At 36.8% G+C, this 24497-nt stretch overlaps 1 protein-coding gene across 6 annotated transcripts in view; it reads right to left on the reverse strand.

The window, feature by feature from the left end:
* Positions 1-24497, reverse strand: part of NTN4 (netrin 4) — a 139297-nt gene that overhangs the window by 51782 nt on the left and 63018 nt on the right. For all 6 annotated transcript variants that reach the window (XM_078076429.1, XM_078076430.1, XM_036085842.2 and 3 more), the window contains exons 4-5: positions 12651-12777; positions 10509-10697 (exon numbers count right to left, since the gene is read on the reverse strand). In XM_078076429.1, the coding sequence (XP_077932555.1) occupies positions 10509-10697; positions 12651-12777 (316 nt within the window). The remainder of the gene's footprint in view (positions 1-10508; positions 10698-12650; positions 12778-24497) is intronic.

Consider the following 24497-nt stretch of genomic DNA (forward strand, 5'->3'; position numbering starts at 1 on the left):
CTTTTGAGTGTGTGAAGAAAGTTGTGTTCTTCCTGAGCAGTTTCCTAGTTGAGAATATTCAATCTCTTTCATATTTATTCATTAGTATCTCTCTTTTCTTGATTGTTTTGTAGGCCTACATGGAACACTCCTCAGTTGTCTCCGTATTTCTTATACTAAGATTCCTTAAGATAAATGTAGCTCTTTAGGTTCAAACTTTACATGGCTATTCATCGGTAAGCAGGGTCTTATTCAAAATCCAATACCATAAATTTCTTCAAAAGTCTAAGTTCCTTTAAAAATTATTTTTGGTTCTAATACATATGTCCAATTATTTCTGCATTTTAAAACTCATTTTGTGGGCGCCTGGGTGGCTCAGTTGGTTAAGCGGCTGCCTTCGGCTCAGGTCATGATCCTGGAGTCCCTGGATCGAGTCCCGCATCGGGCTCCCTGCTCGGCAGGGAGTCTGCTTCTCCCTCTGACCCTCCCCCTCTCATGTGCTTGCTCTCTCTCATTCTCTCTCTCTCAAATAAATAAATAAAAAATCTTTAAAAAATAAAAAATAAAAAAAAAATAAAACTCATTTTGTTTTCATCAACCAGGACACAGTGTAGAATCAAAAACACCACCTAACTCCTAAAGATTGGTAAATGAGAGAGCTTATGTAAATTGCTTAGCACAGTGTATGGCCCATAGTAGCCATTTAATGAATACTACTTCTCTTCTTTATAGCCCATCTAAATTTTCCAGGCTTTCTGAGAGTTTTGACATATCATAATTATTTGTTTGATTATTTATTGCTTGTTCTCATCAAATGCAGAATGGCATATTATTTTATTCAGTGAATTACACTTTCTGTTTTGGAGACATGTTAGAGAACTTCGTGACCTCTCCCACTTCTCTTCCCAAATGTAACTGACTTTTATTATTCATCAGTTCATAAAATTTCTCCTTTTTGGGGAGGTGATTTTAATTATGTCATGTGACTTTTTTAAAGGATAGTCCTAGTATGATTACTACATTATGATATATGATTTTTTTCTATCCCTTTCACTTCTTAACTCTCTGGTTTTACATCCTGGATTTTTTTAAAAGCTGAGATTAAAGTTTCCCAACTATTATTGTCAAGTGACTGGTTCTATTTAAAGTTTGCTTTTCAAAAACAGTTACTTCATATTGATTCTATGCTGAAATCATTGCTTTCAGCATAAAACGAGGATGTCTATGTTGTTTATACAATGTAAAATGGATTCGTGTGGCTTTGTTGAAACTATAATTTGAAAGAAAAGCCCACTAACCTGCTATAAGGAAGATACTTTAATGACCCTTGGGAAACAATCCTTTCCTGATATGGACTGGAACAGAGGTACATCAGTGAAAAGTGGAAAGCGTCGTGGCTTTACCTAAATGTGTCATTGTGGTAAGGTACTCTGGATTTAATTAATTTCAAAATTTTACTTCTGGGACAATTTGAAAGGAAAGAATAACCATGCTAAAGGTAGAATGAAATAATTGTTAAATAGAGGTACAAACAAGCAGAGAAACACAGAGATTCTTCTTGGGAGCATGATAAGAAGGTGATATTTGAATAGACTGTGAAGGATGGAAAGATAGTCTGCAGCAAGATAGTCACCCACTCTAGGCACTGTGTTTCCATCAGTTGAGCAGTTTTCACCTAAGATAGAAAGAAGAAAAGAAGAAGAAGAAAAAAAAACAAGAAGAAAAAAAATAAAAGAGAGAGATTTGAATGGATGATAGAACTGTTTACAAAGATAGCTGGCTAGGCAGGGTAACGGTAACCAAGTAACAAAATGGTATCTTGGTAAACACTTGGTTTAGGTTTTGGGGCAGAAGGACCAAGTTTATTTTTATTCACTCTCTGCTGAAAGGCAATTGACTACATTTATTTTGGCCCACCAGGGAGGAAGGAAGGGCATGTCAGTTTTTCAAGAAGTTGTTTACTTTGACAGGGAATAAATCCTGCTTTCTTTTCCATTTGCTGATTTTTCTTTAAATATGGAGAGAGACTATGCAATAGTTAAAAATATGTCACAACATAAAAGTCAATAAACTTATTGTAAAGGAACTAACTGGCTGTTTCCTAAAAAAGAGAGCTAATTTTGTTCTATAAAGTATTTCTTCAAACATCATTTCAAGCCATGTGTTCTATTAAAGCATGAGAAATTTTCTGTAGAGAAGTGTCATGGAATAGCTAGCTAGCTGTCAATATTCCACACCCAATTTCCCATGCATCTAACATTTAAGATATTCTTTGGTGTCAAAACGGGGTTGGGGGGAAAATGGAGCTTCATGAAGAACTATAGTCAATGATTATTTAATCCAACACAATAACATACCTATAGTAGTTTAGTGCTATGTTCTGAAGTATGTGAATGCAGAAGTAAAAATAAATTGTCAGTGTAATGGTAAGCTAATTTTATTATAAATTCCAGTCTCATTACACAATAATGCACTTTAAATATGAGGTATTTATGGTAAATCAATTTATATACTACGAATAAGAGGGAATTCTCTGAATGGAATTGCTAGGTATTTATTTTGAAACTGTTACATGAAAAACAGACATTTTAGAATTCTGCCAGAAATTTTTTTCTTTTTGAGAAAAGCAGAGGTTCTAAGTTAGACATTCTTCAGTGGAAAAGATAAGTAATGTGAATGCTTATGAGCGTTTATATCTATCATTGAGTCAGGAAAAATGTCTAGCCAGAGTTTTAGTAATCCTTTAGGATTTTCTGTCAGAGATATGGCTAAGTCAGTGAGTAGATTAAGTTATAGATGATTATTAGTTCAAAATCTTTCATCCAAGGATGGAAGTGAGTAGAGCTCACACTAGAAACAATGGTATATGTAATGGTTCTCAAATGCTGGCCAGGGGACCAAAAGGCTGAATCAGAATCACCAATGATGTTTTTTAGGAAAAAAATGCAGATTTCTGCCCTCGGTTTCTGTTGGAGATTCTGATTCAGAAGATCTAGGGAACGGCTCTGAGAATTCATATTTTCAGTAAGTGCTCCAAGTGATTCTGATCCATTGATGGGTTTGGGAACTAATGACTAGATTGGAGCAGTGCTTGAGATCAGAGAAAGAGGCAAGACTTCATTCAAAGGAGAGAAACCATTCCACTTGTGGTGTAGAGTCTGAGTCTATCTGAGTTCATGATTTGAAAAATGAGCTGATAGCTTGAAATTGGGGGGAATACTTAAACCACAGAAATTGGCCAATGCTACAAATCAGGGCATTTCCCCTCCCTAGAAAGCGAGTACACTACTGTTCAGTGGGGTTATTCTCACATTTTTAATATGTCCGCCAAAGGAAAATCTACTTAGGTGATAGGATACAACTAGTACATAAGTGACATTCAAGATTTCAAGTAAGTTACTCTGAAAGACACTGCTCTTCTAAAACAGAAAGACAGTACTCCTCAAAGTATCTTAGTACACAGTGATAATTATATTTTCCCTTTTACTTCTGTACCTTAGCAACCAACTGGGTTGAGCCTCCATTCTGCTCTCAGCCCTGGATTCAGCTGGAAAGATTCACATTTTCCCTTGTGTTTACAGACCTTAAATGCACTGTCCTTTACATTTTTTTTTTCTGAGTTGTAGAAATAAATTTAGTTTCAATGATCTCTACTAGCCTTAAAAAAACAAACATCTCTGGAATCCTCAGAAGTGCTTTCTTGGCTAGGGAAATGTGTAGTTGATTGTTTGGGTCCCACAGTTGGTTCTGCTTAAGGCTGGAATAAAGAGGAAGTGAGAATAGAGTTGATTTAATTACTCACAGGAATAAATCTTTTGGCCAGTAGATTTGGTTTAGAGCTCTTTTTATTCAGGTTTGATGAATTTATGACCATCAATTAAAAATGTATACATAAAGACAATAGCATTTAGCAAAGTGCTTGTCAGGAGAGTGGGAGGGAATAAATAGCCTGGAACATCAATGGTGCCAATAAATCCTTGGCTTATTTGGCAAAGAGCTAACTGTGAACACAGTCCCAAGATTTATGTCACCGATACTTGAATGGAATAATGTGTCCAGGTAAGTATTCTATTAAATGTATTCTATGAGGAAGAATAACATGAGTTCATTTCACTTTCTAGATCAACTCATTAAAGTCAACAAAGGCAATCATTGATTAAGAAGTAGGACAGACACTGTGTTTGTACTTTTAGAGGAAAAAATAAAAACAACCCCCAAAGAAGTATCAAAGGCATCTCTTCAAGGGAAGTCTTCCCTTAATTGCTTTCACCCTACCCTACACTTTCTCTAAGACACTCGCTGTTATCTCTTTCATTGCATTTTGCTCATACAGTGGGAATGATAATAGTACCAACATCAAAGAGCTTTTGTGAAAATTAAATGAGTTAATACATATACAGCCTTTTGAAGAGTAAACAGAGACTAGTAGGCACTCAACAAATGTCAGCTATTATTTATTATATCATCATCATCACCACAGTGTATTGAAATAATCTGTTACTTACATTTCTCCCCATTTAGAATTAAAGATCTTTTAGGGAAGACCTGTTCATCTTTACAGACCTAGTGCTTTACCACAGTGCCTGGCATAGAGGAGATACTCAATTAGTGTTTCCTGAGCTAAACTGGGGCATAATTTATACTTCTAGTAAATTTTGTCTGGGCTGCTGCTTCAGGCTTTCAATGGTTCCAAACTCCTGAGAAGTAAGTAGGAAGTAAGGGAGAGATGGTTTCATAAATCATCCCTGGCAATCCAACAGACTAGACTGCCCAGCTTTAATTACCATTATGTTTGTGATTATTCCACTGATAGAAATGTAAGGTTTATTATTTCCTTGATATACAATTGTAGGCTCTAGCACTTAGAAATGAGGAACAAATATACAGAAGGAATCTTCTAGGATATGTCTTCCCAAGTGAAGTCGTCATATAGATTTGTCACTCTACAATAGCAGTATTTTCCAGTGTGTTCTGTAGAACACAGGTCCCACATGATACTCTGTAAGAAAAGTGTTCTTTGGTTAAATTTGAGAGATACCTCAAAGCTTTATAGGAAGTGTAGAATGAACATTAGCATATTAAATGCTCTGAGAAATCCTGAAGAAAGAAATCTTTGATTGATTCACCAGTTCTTAAATTTGAAGGTCATAGAAAAAAATTTTCCTTGTCTAATTCCTATTGACATCTCATGAAGTTAGTGTTCCATGAATCAAACTTTGGAAAATGTTACACTATGGAAACATATTTATCCAGATATCCATTTTTTCTCAGTAAATCTCTATGTAATTCATTTTTATAAATTCTAAGTCCATATGCACACAAATAGAAATGCAAATCTTGGTTAATTTGGATGCTCAGGGAATAGTGAGATGTTCCAGCCAACTTAACTGTAGAGTAGGTGCTAAGATGCATTTAACCTTTGTTGAAAAGCATTCTGGGGATGCTTGGCTGGCTCAGTTGGTAGAGCATGTGACTCTTGCTCTTGGGGTTGTGAGTTTTAGCCCATATTGGGTGTAGAGATTGCTTAAAAATAAAATCTTAAAAAAAAAAAAGAAAAGAAAAGCATTCTGAAGCAATCTTAAACTTTAGTATGATACAGTCACCTGGGAATTTTGTTAAAGTGCATATTTGATTCAGTAGGTCTGGGATGGGATAAGAAGTTTTGCATTTTCTAATCAGCAACTGGATGATGCCAACGGGGCTGGTCTATGGACCACACACTGAGTAGCAGGTTACTTTTCCACCTTGGTAAGCACAGTAGAATAAATATAATAAAATTGTTATTTTGAATAACATTGTACATGTTGATATAAACACACACTGAGATAGTTTAAATTTTTTAATATCGTATCATAATATTGACTTGTTTTCCTGATACTACCTTCTTCAGAAAAGAAAAGTGGGAACTAATGGGGAGAAAAGTTCTAGTTACAGCAATATTTCTATCAGCATCTAGCATGAAATCTGGTACACTGTAACATTAATGTTATGTACAGGGGCCCCTGGGTGGCTCAGTCAGTTAGGCATCTGACTCTTGATTTTGGCTTAGGTCACGGTCTCAGGGTCCTGGGATCAAGCCCCACATTGGGCTCCGCAATCATCAGGGAGACTGCTTGAGATCCTCTCCTTCTCCCTCTGCCTCTTCTCCCACTTGTGCACATTCTTTCTCTCTCTCTTTCTCTCTCTCATAAATAAAGAAATCTTTATAAAAATAAAATGTTAGGTACACTAACTTATTTATCATAAACTTTATTATCAGAATTAATAATTCTGAAGGTGACACATAGACACATCCATTAAGGAGGTGGTCAATAATATGAAAATATTGCTAAATAAAAATGAAAAAACTCTGCTAAACATATTGTCAGTCAAATAATATATGACGGAGAGTGTGAAGATAGGGGGAAAAGGATTAGATGTTCTAATAAATGTTGGGAGTTACCCCTGGCTCAGAAAAGGGAAGAGAAGAACAAAAAGAATAATATTCTGAAAGAAGGTGCCAGTGAAGAAATCCATGCTAGGGACGTTGTGCAGACAACTTGTCCCACACATATGCTGGAATAGTCATAGAACGAATGGAGATGTGCCTTCTTCAGCTGTCTAATCAGTGGATCAGGGCGCTGTCCAGAGAAGGAAAGAAGGAAACACAGATCTTCCCCACTAATCCATCTACCTCCTACAAATTATGCTAAAAGGACTAAATTGGTATCAGTTATTTTCATAACTTCCTTACTTGGTGCATTAAATACCATGAAGGTATTTGTTTAGGAGTGATTAGCAGTTTGACTCATTAATAGTAGTTCCTGTCTTCAAGTCTTTCAGAATCTCATGACAACTTAAAGTGTTGAGGAACTAATTCAGAAAAATTTTGTTATAATTACCTTATAATGTTTCTTTTTTTAAAAAAATATATTAATGTGGTCTTGATGGGAGTTTTCACTGAAATGGCTTTGGTGCTTTTGGTCTTCTAATACTTAGATAATGCCTATAAATATCAACTTGGCAGGGCCCAGGAAAATTATGCTAACTGATATTTATTGGCTGATTATCAACTACTTGTGGGTGGTTCAGTCAGCTCCATCTCACTGACTGAGATGTCCAAGATGAGGACACCTCCAGCCAACCACCCATCTTTCCTACTACTCTCATTCCTTTACCTTTTCTTGCCTTCCCCCCTTCTTTCTTGCCTCTATGGTCATTCTGCATTTTTTTCAGTTCTCAGAATATGTCATGTTCTTTCTTCCTTCTGTTCCTTTTTGGCACTGGTTTTTTTTTCTCCAGATGGAATACCCTTACCCATGTTATGTTGATTCCTATTAAACTTCAGGTCTCAGGTCTTACATCAAAACTCAAAACACTCAACTCTTGTTAATTGCTCCTCTTATGAGCTCTCCTCCATACACTCTAACACAATACTGATCATACTTGTGTGATCTAACATACATGCACACACATATACACACTATTTGCCTACATAAATATATGTATACATACATATATACATTTACACACACACATACCTAAACATTGTGAAAAGACTGTGTCTCTCTTATGTGTTAGTTTTAGCTACAGTCTCACATTTTGCTTATGTTTTTATAGAGTAGTTTGGGGACCAAAACTTATAAGTTCTTCTTTTGTACAAGTCTCTAGAATAGTTATATAAGTAGTGACCATTAACAAAGAGTCACCTTTTAACTAATCTTCCTTTTCATATTCTTTTTATAAAATTCTGAAGTGGTAAGCTCTCTAGGATATCAACAGCTAGAGCTGTCAGCCTTTTTATATTTTGTAAGAATATGAGCCATAGCTTGAACATAACACAGTAACAAAAAGAAAACAAAACAAAAATTTTAAAAGGTATTTATCTTGGCTCCACGTCTGCCAATAAACCTTTTCTATTTCTGTTTTTAATGGTTAGAGAACTTTGTTTTGTTCCCTGATGTATACCAAACACTTGGCACATAACGGGCACTCGATATATATCCATTGGATGACTGAATGAACAAATATGTAAGTTAGGTACATTGTACAACATACTGCTTCAAGTCAGTGCTATTTAATTGTATCTTTGAAAATGTATTTTGAGAAAATGTTGCCTGTTGTCCTACAAGATAGTTACCTTATCTAAGTCACTTAATGATAAATTAACTTCCTTTCCTATTTTATCTGCTTGGTAGTTAGTACATTCTTGTTTTTAGACATTTCTACTAGTGGTCTGAAGATATGCAATACACATATCTACCTACCTATCTATCTATCTATCTGTCTATCATCTATCTATCTTTTTTTTTTTGAGATCTAATTTTTAAGTAATCTCTACACCTAACGTGGGACTTGAACTCACAACCCTGAGATCAGGAGTCAAATGCTCCACCAACTGAGCCAGCCAGGCGCCCTTTTTTTTTTTTAAATCTTATTTTATTTTATTATTATTATTATTTTAGTAGGTTCCATGGCCAACTTGGGGCTTGAGCTCACGACCCTGAGATTAAGAGTTATATGTTTTACTGACTGAGACAACCACACACCCCTCTATTTATTTAAATATATCCTGGAGAAAATGGTATTAGGACTGAATATATTGTGAATCTAAGCAATTTTATAAGCAGACCCTTCATTCAGCCCTTGGGGTTACGAAGCCTTTAGTTTATTCCCTAAGGTCCTGTGGATTTTAAAGAAGTAATTACCTTTGACATAGGTATTTTTGATCAATAAAGAGTAGAGACTCTGTAATATTATTTCCCACCTTCTATCATATACGACAATAATAGTTGTTTTAATACTAGTTTTCATTTCTTGAGGGCTTACTATAATAGGCAATGTGCTAAACAGTTCACATACTTTATCTTTTTTTTTAAAAAAAAAGATTTTATTTATTTATTTGAGAGAGAAAGAGATAGCAAGAGAGTGCACGGCGGGGGTGGGGTGGGGTGGTAGCGTAGAGGCAGAGGGAGAAGCAGACTCCTTGCTGAGCAGGGAGCCTGATGACTCCAGGGGAGGGGGGCTTTATCCCAGGACCCTGGAATCATGATCTGAGCCGAAGGCAGATGCTTAACTGAATGAGCCACCCAGGTGCCCCTCACATACTTTATCTTATATAGTTCTCATTACAACTCTACAGGGAGAAAAAATATCAAAGTCCAAACAGCTTTAATAGCTGGCATAGGGTCACACAGCCATAAGGAGCAGGGAAAGCTTCTATTCTAGATCTTTTCAAAACCTATTAAAATGAAAGTTTGAGTACAGACAAGGAGCAAGACTAAAACAGAATTCTCAGAGAAATATTAGGATGTAGATAGAAATTTTGAGCTCAATGTTGAAAATGAGCTGGGCCACCTCTGTCTTCTACAATTTGAGAGAAAGCTTGTAACAAGCAAGCCCACTCAAATTTCATGTAGATATCACCTGTCTGATGTTAAAAATATGTATTTTTCAAGAGCAACAAGATTTTTTCCTTTAAATTAAAAAAACAACAAGATTTTAAATGATTATTTCCCATTGTATTGCTCCCTTCCTGTCACTGTTTTTGAGCTAGAACATGGAGTCCTTGGTGGGGAGAGGAAGTGCATGTTCATCAATCTCCATTAACAATCTTGAGTGTTTTTTGTCATCTAATAATTTCTGAGTTGATAGATGTATAACTACTCCTGTAGTTAGATGAGCTATTCATCCACATTGGACATCTCCTGAAGCTCCGACTGTACCCTTCATGGTCACGTTTTAGATAATGTCTCATTAATTGAGCAGATCTGTTAAAATTCTACTCTTTTTTCATGTAAACCTCTTGGAACTATACTAACAAAAAAGCAAAATCCATTCTATAAGAATTTAGTATTTTGGGGGATGAGTCGGAGATTATTGTTATGTTCTCAATTAGTTTATGATACAGGGGTACATAAGGGCAGTGTCAGCCGAAGTGTATTCATAATGACACCAAAATCCGTGGTTTTTCAGGTGTTCAAATTCACTGCAGAGATGAAAGCTGGAAGGACCCAAATACAGATAACCACTCTTTATTTCATCGGTTTGAGTCTGCTTATTGCCTACGTCCTACTCATATATTTAGTCTTAAGATAATTTCACATACTTTTTTTTTAAAGTAATCTCTACACCAAACGTGGGTCTTGAACTCACGACCCCAAGATCAAGAGTCACATGCTCTACCAACCACGGCAGCCAGCTGCCCCTTAAGATAATTTTAAACACATCTCCCTCTCCATCATCGTTTTTTTCTCTTTTATTTGTCATCTTGTTTTCCCAAATGTGGTGCTACAGGAAACAATTTTACTTCATGCAGAGTGATAAAAGAGATTACTCTTAGGAATATTGTACTCTTTTCACCTAACAAGTTAAAAATTTGTGCCTCTTATCAATGAAGAAATGAACTAGTGTGTGTGTGAGTGTACTGAGAATTTCATGACCTCTCTCCCATGGACCAGCGTATGAAGGATGGCAAGATTCATCTCTTTTGTACAAGTCAAGCTTTTTTTTTTTTTTTTTTTTTCCCCAGTAATCACTAGTTCACTTACTTTTGCAAGCATCTGGAGCAGAGAAGGGTCTCCGGAGGTCCCGGTAGAAGCCTGGCTTACATCGCTGGCAATGCTGACCTTCTGTGTTGTGCTGACAGTCATTGCAGACGCCACCACTACGATTACCTGATGCCTCCCACACATTAATGTCAAAGTGACAGGCATCCGCATGCCCATTGCACTTGCAGGCTGAGGGGGAAAAAGGCATGGGAGGGAAAACAAATCATTTAAAACAACAGGTTCTCTAATATTCAGGCAGTTAAAAATAGGGTAAGCTGATAGCTAATTTTTTTTTATTCAAGTATAATTAACATACAGTGTTAGTTTTTAATTTGATTTTTAGCTTTTTAAATAGTGCACATTTTCACAGTACAAGAATCAAAACAGCATATAAAAAGGCGGAGGCTTTTATTTAATTTAAAAAATTTTAAAAATTCAAATTTAAAAAAATTAAGTTTTAAGATATGCCTGAAAGTCAGCAAAGCGTAGATCTGTCTTCTTAGGCAGAGATATGACTGTTTCCTTAGCAACTGGGGTTGACACTTATTTTGGAAAGACTATTTGAGTGGCTACCCATTTTTTTTCCCTTTTTGACAGTAATACTTCACCATTTCCATTCCTGCTGCGTCCCAAGGACCAGTATGTCATCACTGTGGGTCCCCTGACCGTGCTTAAAAAACTCTACATTGTCAGACGTTATTTGAAAATGAAAATTCATATTGCAGATGCAGGCCTGAATTCATGCTCTCTAATGAGCCTCGAAGGAACCTTGTAGTGGACAGGGGTTAGTAGCTTGGCAGGTAGATTGATTTGTCTTTCATGAAGCACTATTCCTCAGCTATTGATGTACTGGTGAGTACAAGACAGTCTCCTATAGAAGCCTAGGTTTTTTGTGTTTTTGTGTTTTGTTTTTTTGTAGAAGAGGTTTGCATTGTTTCTTTTGTAACAATTTCTCAAAGGCATTTATAAGATTATCAATAGCACCAAGTGACAAGTCCCCGTGTTCTATATGTATTTAGATACACAAGTTGGTGTCTGTGGAAAGAGCAGAATGGCACTCTAGGAATTTAGGAGAAATTCTTTAGATTCTCTTGATGAGTGATTTAGAATAAGAATCCAGACTTTTTCCTGGAGGTCAACTGTGTTTGTGCTATTGTTTTTTCATTGTTTCCTTGACATGTTATGATATTTTGACGAGATTCATAATCTTTAAAAAGCATAATATAAGACAATTTAAAATTTATGCTTAGAGGAAATCCTTTACATTTCCTAGAAACTAAAATAAATCAATTAGGATTCCAAATTATGTATGGGAGGAGACTTCCCACAATGTTACTGACAGTACTTGCCTTTAAATCCTTGTAAAACTGAAGTTTGTGAGTATAAACATTGTTATGGACATGTGTATTTCTCTGAACATTTTGAATTGTGAAGAAAAAAATGGTCTGTATTCCCGTATTTTTTACCCTCTTATCTAATCTCCAACCTCAAACCCGAAGTTAGCCCTAGTAATGCAGTCTCATTCTTGACTAACTGGCTTAATTTCAAATCTGATTTGTCATTTCAGGTACCATAAGTGAAAAGAAGGGCACTATGGTATTACGGAAAAAACATTTAATTTGGAGACTGAAGAGCTGGGATCAAGTCCTGACTATTATTTACTAACTTTGGCAAGTTACTTAATCTTACTGAGCCTCAATTTCCTGATCTCTAAAGTGGGATTAACACCACCTGCTTGCTTTCAGGGTTGTTTTGAGAACTGAATTTCTCTCATTCAATCAATCATGCTATAATTCGATACCTCAGCTTCGAGGGTAATTGTATGCCATAATCCTCAGTTGCCCTTGTGTCTAGCCATGTTTTTATTATGTCAACTTCTCAAGAACAGTGCTTAGATCCTGGTCCTGCAAAGTGTCCAGGAAAATGGGCAACACATTGTTGGCAAAATAGTCATATTGGCAACTTTGCAAGCAGTGACTGCTTCCAATGGTTGAGGTCATAGTGAGCAGTGATATGGGCTATTTGTGTAGGTTACACTGCCTGTCACCCCCCACTTTATATTGTGTTTCTAGAGACAACTCGGAGTCCACAGATAGTTTACTGTACAAAGAAGGCTTTTAGTCTTGCGGGCTTGGTACTCACTTCTGCACTCTTTAGGAGACCCTGTTTTGCCATCAGCGGCCTCCCAGGGGCGGTCGTTGTATAACGGTGCACAGTGTTGGCAGTGAGTACCTGCTGTGTTGTGCTTACACATACACTTTCCATGGACCTACAAACAAAAACAAGCAAGAGCTGTGAGGCACAAACAATGCTGGGAAGTAATATTCTTCCCACAGTCTTATCTCATTGGTTGGCTGTGGCCATATGACATTCATTCACTTTCCTAAAGAAATCATCAAGATGTGAGATCCTTTATTTAGTTTGTCCTGTGATTAATTCAGAGGATTACATAAAAGGGGCACCTGGATAGCTCAGTCAGTTAAGCGTCTGACTCTTGACCTCAACTTGGGTCTTGATCTCAGGATTGTGAGTTCAAACCCTGCGTTGGGCTCCACGCCCAGCATGGAGCCTACTTAAAAAAAAAAGAAGTTTACATAATATATTTTTCTTGGCTGTCAGTTATGTGACCCTAATGAGTAATTCTGAGGTACTGGCTAGATATTTACTTAAATTTTTAATACCTTAATACTACATTTTCACTGTAGAAAATTTGGAGATCTGTAAATATGATTATTTCATATCATAATCAACATTTGAAGTTTATATTTCCAGTACTTTAAAAATACAATTATACACATACATACATATATATATATTTTAAATATTTTATTTATTTATTTGACACACAGAGAGCAAGAGAGCACAAGCAGGGGGAGTGACAGAGGGAGAGGGAGAAGCAGACCCTCTGCTGAGCAGGGAGTCTCACATGGGGCTCGATCCCAGGACCCTGGGATCATGACCTGGGCCAAAGGCAGACACTTAACTGACTGAGCCACCCAGGTGCCCTGATATACAATTATATTTAAAACTTCTTTTTTCATGTAACAGTATGTTGATATCATCTTTCCATTTCATTAAATATTCTTGTATAGCACACGTTTTAATGGCTCCCTTGTATGTTGTACAATTTATTTGGCCAATCACCTATTTTTGGTTATTTAGGTTTTTAAATATTTTTACATATTATACTTTAGTTCTATAACAAATATCCTTGTAGCTATTTGTGTACATCTTTATTTATTTAGAATGTGTTTTCCAGAAGTAAAACTGAACAATCAAAAATACATATATTTTTAAGGCTTTGAATATATTTTGTCATAATGACCATAATGATTTTCTTTTAATTCCACAGTTCAGAGTAGTCGAGTTTATTAAAATAGTGTTTCTCACAGGGAGGAGTACTTCAGTAGAATTCTCTAGGATCTGAGAGTTTTATGAGGATTTTAATATTTTTTTTTAGAATCTTACCAACAGTTTCTAAAAATTAAGATCTTGACCATCTTGAATATTCCCTAATAACTAAGGATTGCCATGAATTCCAGTACCAACACGCACTTATTGACACATGATGTCGTGACTGTACAAATGAAAGCTTTGTAAAGTAGCTCAGAATGCAGTTTCCAAATTTGGATCTATGAGATGTTTTTTTGTTTTTTGTTTTTTCTTTGAGAAACAGCATAACAGGTAAATTAGCATGAAAGTAATAGATAATATCAACTAGTCAACAGATATTTAATGTATATCTACCAGGATAGGTAGTATGTTAGGCAATGTTTGGTACACAAAGCATTACAAAACATAATTTCTGTGTTTAAGAATAGTATAATGTAGCTGGATAAAAAAGATTTACATAGAAAAAATTTACAGATAAACAAGACAATAAATACTGAAGAAAAGAAAAGGATGTTGGAATTTAAAAGATGCAGGAATCACCAGAGATTGGCAGTTGTGGAGGGCTTTAGGAAGGGGGTTGGGTTTTAAGCTAGTCCTTAAAAACGGGCCGTATATCTGACAGGCAGAAGGGAAGAGACTTCCCAGGAAGAGGAAACAAAATGAACCAAGGTATGGTGCTAGGAGGCTAGGGAGAATCTGTGAACAAAGTTTATTTCAATACAGCCAGAATATTTTGACTGCAATGATAAAGGAACTACTAGAAATGACATGTACTTGGAGTGGCCAGAATCAGAAGGAATCAATTCCTAGAGTTCAACAAATCTGGAAATAGCTACACCAGTACATTGATGTACTACTCCTTGACCTCATTTAACACCAGAGTAAGTTGTGTTTTCATGCCCAGAAGCCCCTTTCTCTTTCAATTCTCTTAGCACATGTCTTTGGTTCCACTGGTAGAGGCACTTTGGATTATGCATTACCCAAGTCTGATATGACTACTATAGACCTTATGCTCACAAAATATTCAAGTGCAGGAATTATATAGGGCCCGGAGGACTGCAGGCTACTTGTGAATGATCCACATGAGGCCTAAGTGTTGTAATCTGGAAAGTTTCATAAATAATGATTTTGGTGGCCATCTTGCTAAATTTCATTTCTGCATATTGTAATGTAAGGTTTTTGTACTTAATGAAAATTAATTATAGCTGTCCCTTTAGTTCTTAGGGATTAATTAAAGTATAACTTTTTTTAAAGATAAGATTGGCTCCTTAGAGTACAATGATGTTGCAGAAATTTTTGTTAATTTTCCTTATAGAAACTGAGCTGGTGTTACAGATTCAACTTACTGACTTTGGTCTTGGAATACCCAAGTCTGCATTGAGTTACACTTGAATACACTTGAATACCCAAGTGTTGAGTGTTTTCTTGGGTTTCTCTTTGTGACTCTCTCTCCTAGGAGCTGTTTATATGTAAAGTCCCACAGAGTTGTAAGATACATCTCCATTCACACATGCAGGTGAGTTCTAAAGACAAATGTGCACTTAAATTTGGATATCTGCAGGAATTTAATTTTTACTGCTCTATAAGAGTGTGGTCTTTTGGGGTGCCTGTGTGGCTCAGTCAGTTGAGCATCTACCTTTGGCTCAGGTCATGATCCCAGTGTCCTGGGATCAAGCCCCGTGTCGGGCTCCCTGCTCAGAGGGGTGCCTGCTTCTCCCTCTCCTCCCAGCTTGTGCTCTCTCTTGCTATCTCTGTCTCTCTCTCAAATAAATAAATAGAATCTTAAAAAAAAGGGTCTTTTTATCCCAGCTCTTGGAAATCTGATTTTTCATATATTCTGGTAGAAATGCTCCAGTCTTACTGCTTTTATTAAATCTTTTAAACTCAACATTCCTTATCATGATGAAAAAATAGAAACTCTTTTTCAAATAACTTTGGCATGGGAAGATTCTCTAAAGGCTTTCAGTAAAAGCTGGATGCCGATTTCTAGCAAAATAGAGTCTTTGGAAAAAATGCGTAAGAAAAATCTCCCAAAGTTGAAGAGTTTAGTAAAGTGAAGACACAGTTCTACCTGTGTGACACATTTCCACTGGCAGAAGTTGGTAGCATAATGAAAATTAGTGGGAAGAGTAGTTTTATAATTGTCAAAATTCTATAACCTGTAAAAAAAAAAAAACCCACGTACAGAACTCCTAGGATACAAATATTTGATGGCATTAGAGTCAGAATTCCTAGAATAAGCCACCCCTAATTCACCACTGCTGTTATGTGGAGTACTATCTGAGGGAGGCATTTTAGAAAATGTTAAGTCTAAAGTAAATATGGTAAAGACCAAGGTTCATAAATGCTATTTGTATAAAACTTCTTAGTCCTCAAGGCTGTGTCTTAAAGAACACATAGGATTTTCCTTAGGGACAAAGACAAAAGAAGATAAGAAACCCAAAGGAATATTCTGGGAAAAATCCAAAAATAAAGAGGGCATGTGTTGGGGAGGTGAGCTCTAAATAGATCATGGAACACATTAAATATCAGCTTAGGATGCTGGAATTTACCCTGTAGGTACTGAAGATCCACTGAAGATCTTTGAGTAAGGAAATGATTAAAAGGTATATTAAATACACTTTCTTTCCTTCTTTCTAAAAATCCTTCTTTCTACCTCATTCCTATCTTGTCTCTTGTGTTCTTTCTTCTACTTCCTCTTTTACTATTTCTTTACTATATATATGTATATATAGTAAAGATGTATATACATATATATATATATATACACACACCAGTTTATGGTTTTTTTTTTTTTTTACCTCAGTTTCCAACAGCCCATGGCACTCACATGTATTTTCTGATAATGCTCAAAAATTTAAAATGCTGTTAATTCTTATTTTATTGCCTTTTAGCATCCTTTCTCCTTTTAAACAACCATTTATTGAGTACTGTATAAAGATAGATGTTGTGAAGTATTGTTCATTTTCTTTAGAGGAACTAAACTATCATTATAGGTCAATTTATCAGGTTTGGTCTTGGAATGCCCAAGGCCTATAAGTAATTTCACCCAGCTCCTAGGTTAGCCCTGGCCCACAAATTCCAGGCCTCAGGAGGCCACAGACATCTAGGGAAACCTCATCAAACATTCACATGTATCACAAGAAAATGGGGACAGGTCAGTTCCCTCTGGAGTAAAGATTTCAGAGCATTCCCTTGCTCCCACATGCTGAGAATTGGGATGAACCTCCCAGGGTCTGAAAAATGCCAGCCCAGCAAATTTTTCTGCACACAGAAAAATTCAAGGAGCTGTCATTTTGAGAATTACCAAAAATAGCTGTAAATCATTATCTAGACCATCTGAAACAAGAAGTCCTTCCTCAGCGATACAACTGTTACTGTTCAAGCTTGAAAGATCACCCACTATTTGATGCTTGTGAAAAATGTGCAAGTAAAACTAGGTCTTTATTGAAAAAAAAAACAACAAAAAAAAGGAAACTTTAGTAACAAGTTAAACATAGCTCTAGTTTGGTACACAAACATGAATTAGATAAAGGGCAGGAAAATGGGATTATGTACCTAAGGTGTAGCTGAAGAAGGGTGGTGTCTGAAAGGAGAAATTGACTTTAACAACAAGTTTATAACTCCTAATTATCTAAGAGGTACACCTTGGCATTCTGGTTATTCTATGCATTTCATAACCCCCTTTCTTATACTAAGTACTTTATTCTGTTAATGTCAAAAATTTTCCTACTTGTATCTAATATTATTTATTTGTTGTTAATATTAACCTATTTGCAAGTCATTTTTAGCATATTTATAGGGAAGGACTCATGCATACTTTGAACCACTAATTTAAGCAATTATTGGAACAGCATGCTCATTAGAACAGCATGCTCATTAGTAGCTATGCACTTTAGTGACAAATATATATTAGAGCCAAATAGATAAGGAGAGAAAATGCAATTTCTTCATATTTGAGGCTACAAACATGGGAATCTAGGGTGGGGGCAAAATGAGGAAATTATCTTTCACATCCATCACTGGAAGATTGATAGGTCTTGCCTCGAAAAGCTGCTTCTTCATTGTTGTTCCTTTTTGGGCAGAAGACCTTCTAGTAGTTTGCAACCATGGAGTTGAGTAAATTGGTCATGGCAAGAGGTTGTGAGAATTGGGGGCACCTGGGTGGCTCAGTTGTTAAGCGTCTGCCTTTGGCTCAGGTCATGATCCCAGGGTCCTGGGATTGAGCTCCGCATCGAGCCCTGCATCAGGCTCCCTGCTTCTCCCTCTCCCACTCCCCCTGCTTGTGTTCATGCTCTCACTATCTCTCTCTCTCCGTCAAAAAAAAAAAAAAGCTTGCAAGAATTGGATCATCGGCAGTGTGAGGTATATGCGTTGGACAATCACTTATCAAGATGTCGTAGAATACGTAAACATCAGGTGGGAGATTGGCTTAGACAACTTTTAGGGTCCTACCAGTCTTAGGGTTCTATGATTTTAAGGCCTGCTTCTCTGTGTTGGGAATACTGATTGGTTGTAGGCAACTATCCATCATCTTTTCTGAACTACCAAAGAAGACTTAAGTGGCCGGGTCTTGCTGCCATCTCACAAAAGCAGAACACTTCCAGATCATCTGAAAACCAAACAAGGGAGAGCTAGGAGAGTATCTCTTCTTCGCTGCAGGCACTTCTTGTGACACGAATGAAGAAGTAAATGTTAATAGATAGTCTCTGAAGACAGACTTCCATTTGTTGATACTCACTCTACCTAAATGAACATAAATTCTATTCTTTTTATTTTTCTCCTGTTTTCCTCCCCCGCTGCATTTCCCCCACTGCTTGTGACTAAAGAAATTATACACTAAATATCATTCTAACTCCTGCCTTCCAAATAAAGGTATACTCCATCATCCAGTGATGCTTGCTACACACATTCACCATAATGGAAATTACCGGAGCAAAAAATCAATCTGGTTAATGCTTTGGAGCATTAATTGAATTCTTTTAGGAATGCCTGATAAAATTTGCTTCCCAACTGCTTTCCAAGAAAGAAAGGAACAGCTGTTGTTCGTGTCCTACTAAAAACTAGAATGAAAATTAGTGGGGGGAAAAAGACTTTACAGCTAAGTATTCAGAAATTCTTGAATTTCATAAAGTAAGTGATTTTCTTGTGCTTTGGTGCCATCGTTTACATATACATGATTTTATTTTCATCTTTCCCATTCAACTTTGAATTCCAATGGCAAATGAGTCTTCTTTTCATGCTGTCATTGGAACTTTAAAAAATGTTTGTGAAAAGAGAATGCAAACAGTGCCTATTCTATGAAGCAAAGGAAAATGCCCACTTACAGGCAGCTGCAGCAATTCACGGAACTCCATTTAGCTATGACAAATGATTTAGAAGTGGAACAATGCTACACAGCAATTTAAGACAAAATGTGAAGGCAAAAACTGATTAATTTCTAAAGAGATAGTATGTCCCTTTTAGAAGAAAAGGATTAACTTCTAAAAGAATGAACTTCTTATGCATGCAAAGAGATAAATTCTAATAACGGGCTAGCCTGTTAGAGCCTGCTCCTCGTATGTGGGACAAAAACGCAGACAACAATGCTACGGCACCAACCTCTGAATAGAAGGCATTGTGAGGAAAACATGTCTTTTCATTAACAAATAAAATATTCCTTTTCCCCATTAAAGGTTTGCATGTTTTAATTTAACAGAAGATGTGGGAGTTCTATGGTGAATATGAAGCATAATAATTGAGCCTGGTGGAAAAGGGGGCTTGAAACATACTGTCAGAATGGGGCAAAAAAGGTTGAAGGCTGAGTATTCCAAACCCTTGCCCAATAATATATATAGCAAGAATGCAACCAACTGAAAAGTTTTACAATCCATTCATCGGTCTGAACTTGGACACTAGAGAAAACAGCTCTTGGAAGAAAGTACAGGCAATAAAATAAAGATAGGTATAGAGCAGAAACAATTATGATTAAAGAATGACAATTGGCCAGTGCTTTGAGACTTCTCTCGTCTCAGTTAGCCAGTTGCCTGAAATTCTTCCCGTAGAAACTCATTCCTTTAGCTTTAAATGGGGTTGTAGGTCCAGGAGCTCCCTACAAAAATGCTCTTATGCTCAAAAGGGGCAATTATTGTTGCCCCTTAATTATTAGCAACAAACATATCAGCTGGGATTATAACCATCTGTTCTCAATCTTGGAACTGGACTCAGAGTTGCCTAGAGGAGGAAGTGGCTTCCTGATTGAGGGGAAGGGAATGTCTTAGGGGGAAAGGGAAGGAGCCAAAGACAAACTATGCCTACGTTCGCTATCTTGCCAAGAACCTTGCTTTGGCTGATAGAGCTGGAAAAAAGCATGAGGGTAACCAGTGCAAATTTCATAGGAAAACTGCATTTGATACACCGTATGGTAATCATGGGCTTATCTGCCTCTCTCCACTAGCCTGAAAGCCCTTTTTTTTTTTAAGATTTTATTTATTTATTTGACAGAGAGAGACACAGTGAGAGAGGGAACACAGGCAGGGGGAGTGGGAGAGGGAGAAGCAGGCTTCCCGCGGAGCAGGGAGCCCAATGCGGGGCTCAATCCCAGGACCCTGGGATCACGACCTGAGCCGAAGGCAGACGCTTAACGACTGAGCCACCCAGGCGCCCAGACTGTAAGCCCTTTGAGGGAAGAAACTGTGGGTTAAATTTCTTTGAATCTCCAGTAACTGACATATAATAGGTTTTCAATAAATATGTGTTAATTTTTTTTCATTCGGTAAATATATTTTATTTATTTATTTATTTTTAAAGATTTTATTTATTTGACAGAGAGAGACACAGCCAGAGAAGGAACACAAGCAGGGGGAGTGGGAGAGGGAGAAGCAGGCTTCACGCGGAGCAGGAAGCCCGATGCAGGGCTCGATCCCAGGACCCTGGGATCATGACCTGAGCCGAAGGCAGACGCTTAACGACTGAGCCACCCAGGCGCCCGGTAAATATATTTTAATGGAGCATTGATAACATTAGTTATTGGATTTAGTTCCATTTTATAAACTTGCCAAGAAGGCAGGGTACCAATTATGCATTTGAAGTGGGAATAGGATACTTTCAATTGTTTGTCACGAAGCAGGATTTTGGGTAGAATAGGATTGAAAGACATTCAGGTTTGTCCAGAGTGCTTCCTATAAGGTGTATCCTAGCTCACATCGGGGCAAGGCATGTTCGTAAATATGTTCTTATCTGTGGTAGTCATCTCTAGTTGTTCTGGAAGATCTGTAAGGTTAAGGAACATGGGTCAGTCACGGAGAGGAATGAGAATAATAATAACAATAACAATGATGATAAATAATAACAACAATAGTAGTAGTAGATAATATTGAGTAGCACTATGTACTGGGCACTATTCTGGTTTACTGTATAAGTATTAACTCCTTGGATTTACACAAGGATCCTATAAGGTAGGTACAATGATCATTGCCATTTCACAAAGGAGGAAACTGAAGTTCAAAGAGTTTAGATAATTTACCTAAGGTCACAAAAGCCAGTAACTGCTAGAGCGACAGTAGTTGAATTCTAGCAGACTAACTCCAGTCATCATCTTAATCCCTAACCTATGCTACGATAAAACCCTAGGGAGTAGTGTGCCAAGTCCCTTTATGGTGTTACCTCAATAAAACAGATGTGTTCCAAAACAATTTGTCCTTGAAGAGTTCTTCAGGACAGAGGCTGGTTTGGACTCAAAGTGAGTCATTTCATGGGGGTTCTGGTCTTGAGTATATTATTAGTCCTATTCCTCTGGGAGAAGCCTAGCAGTTTTGGAGATAGGAGAATACTGGAAGATTGGCCCCCATCTCCCACACCTGGCATTAATAAATTGAGGGCATGTAAAGGATCTCATTGGTTCAGTGCAAAACCTGAGTACTGAAAATTCTAATGCCTCCTAGGGGGCATTTCTGGGCCACTGCAAGTTTTACTTCTCAGAAACTCCAGTGAATAAATTTACAAATGAAGATGATAACAGGAATGTAAATGAACTCTAATTAAAGATTTGCTCTTTGTGGACAGCACCTCTTTTATGTTATTTACTCTCCCTATTAGATGTGATCTGGTAGGGATGGCAATATCATAGAGTGTGGTGATTTTTATAGTCAGTATTATTTTAGGTTATTAATAGCAGTAATAGTCAGTAGTAATTTAGGTTATGGAGAATGGTTAAGTGAGAACACTGTACATAACCTAATGATTCAGATATATTTTTAGATTCGGGTTGCTGGGTTATTTCCATTTTTTATGTACAAAATTTTGTATGCCCCCAAACTGTGATTTGTGTATCTAAATGGCAATTTATTTGTGCCATTGTGCATGCTCTTTACCATAAAAAATCAGGAGTTGAAGGAGTATTCAGAAACATGCATACACAAACACACAAGATTTTCAAATGCTACCAAATTTGTGTACTCCAAATTGTGTACATTTATTCCAAGATTGTTTAAAGATGTGGTTCAGCAGATCTTTTTTTAAAATAGTAAGACAGCTAAACTAAGAACTAAAATCAAGCTTTGTGGGTTATCTTTCAGCATACATCATGGCCCCTTTTGAAAAAATTAGATGATTGGTCAAAACCAAAACAAAAGAAAGCAAAAACAAACTCCCTAAACATAGCTATCTGCATAAAGGAGGGCAGAAACTGCTTCAGGGCAGAGAAGAGCAAAATTTGTGCCTTTAGATAAATTACAAAACACTAATATTGTTAATAAAGTAACCTCATTTAAAAAGCCAAGTGAAAGGAGGTCTTAAAATATTCCCATTGTTTTAAAATGTACTATTGACTCAACAATGTATTTTTTTGTAAGTGAGCACTTTAGTTTAAATTTGGGGTCCTTGAGTAATCTTAGGTAGGATTCTCTCTCATCCTTCAGAGTAATGACTTCTTAGAACAAAGAAAATCTCTTCTTTTTGTGAGTCAGGGATAGGGACTACTTTTATTTATTACCAGGGGCTTAAGAGGTTTAAATGTACTGTCTTTTGAGAAAGATGCTTTGCATTCTATCTGTAAGTATATTCAGCATTCTTTATTTGTCTATAGAGGTGTGGTTCTTTGAATTTTCCTTTGAGTAAGTTGTAATGTCTTACTGGTCCTTCATTAACTAATGAGTTAAATAAAATTTTTGACTTGTGTTTATTTTATATCTGAACGAGAGTCATGACTTCACTCTTAAAATTATCCTTGGGGCACCTGGGTGGCTCAGTCGGTGAAGTGTCTGCCTTCAGCTCAGGTCGTGATCTCAGGATCCTGGGATCGAGCCCTGCATGGGGCTCCTCACTAAGTGGGGAGTCTGCTTCTCCCTCTGCCTGCTGCTCCCCCTGCTTGTGCTCTCTTTCCTCTCAAATAAATAAATTAAATCTTTAAAAAAATGTATTCTTTAACACTGTCATTTCTTATTCTGCACATGTTCTTCCATCTATCAAGACTGCTTAAGCATGCACTTCTACAAGTGGAATTTCACCTTGCTTTATATAGCCAAATGGGTTTTGATGTCTTATATTTTCACAAGATTGATTCTACTGGCTTCCTCTTTTCAGTATCATCAGGTACTTTATCTTTCCTCTGGGGACTGTAATAAATATTTCTGCCATAAAAATACAAATAGCATGGAACTAAATATTGTGATGCTCAGGAGGCTTGTGAAGATTACACTTAGATAAGATCATTCTATTACCAACTTATGCGATTTTCCCCCCACCATTACTTCATTGCATAGAACTGTTTTCTATTTGTTATTTCTTTCCAGTGGGTTTTAAGAATTATTTCTGACTACTGGGTTTTTAAAAATGATGTATGTCCAACAGACATATTTATTTGGATAAATCCTACAAGTGAATAGAGCTAGATTATTTGCATAATTTGGTCTCAGATTTGCATGTGTACAATGACAGTATAGTAAGGCACTATGATTTTAAGATGTTTATTTCAGTGTATCTTAAGGCTTTCTTGCCGTATAATATCAAATTGGCTTCTCTTCTCCATAATAGCCACAATTTCTTCAGCTTTAAGATATAGAACAAGAGGGGCACCGTCGTTAAGTGTCTGCCTTTGGGTTGTGTCATGATCCCAGGGTCCTGGGATCGAGCCCCGCATCGGGCTCCCTGCTCGGTGGGAAGACTGCTTCTGCCTCTCCCACTCCCTCCCCCTCTGCTTGTGTTCCCTCTTTCACTGTATCTCTGTCAAATAAATAAATAAGTAAAAATCTTTAAAAACAAAAAAAAGATATAGAATAAGAGAAGATTGACAAATATCATTAGATTCTTGCTGTAGTTCTTGTCCTTAGGCAAAGTTTGAGTTTTCGACAGAACTGTGTAAGAAACTATGTCATTATATAGCTAAGTAATTTGAAATTTCTTTCAAGCCAAATTGCTCTCTGGTCACTGTGTCCAGTTACTATGACAGTTGCTACGTAGCTATTCTACCTGCTCCATCTCTGTTCTTCATTTGATCTCAGTTTTGTTTTCATCACTTCACTTTGCACTTGTCTTTGTACACTGAAACTTCCGAGGTCACAACGCAAATCAGTGACAGAACAGGGAACAGGGCTCCCAAGAGAGTCCTCAAAAAAGTCC

This window comes from Halichoerus grypus, chromosome 6 (genome assembly GCF_964656455.1).
Source record: "Halichoerus grypus chromosome 6, mHalGry1.hap1.1, whole genome shotgun sequence".
Taxonomy (NCBI): Eukaryota; Metazoa; Chordata; class Mammalia; order Carnivora; family Phocidae; genus Halichoerus; species Halichoerus grypus.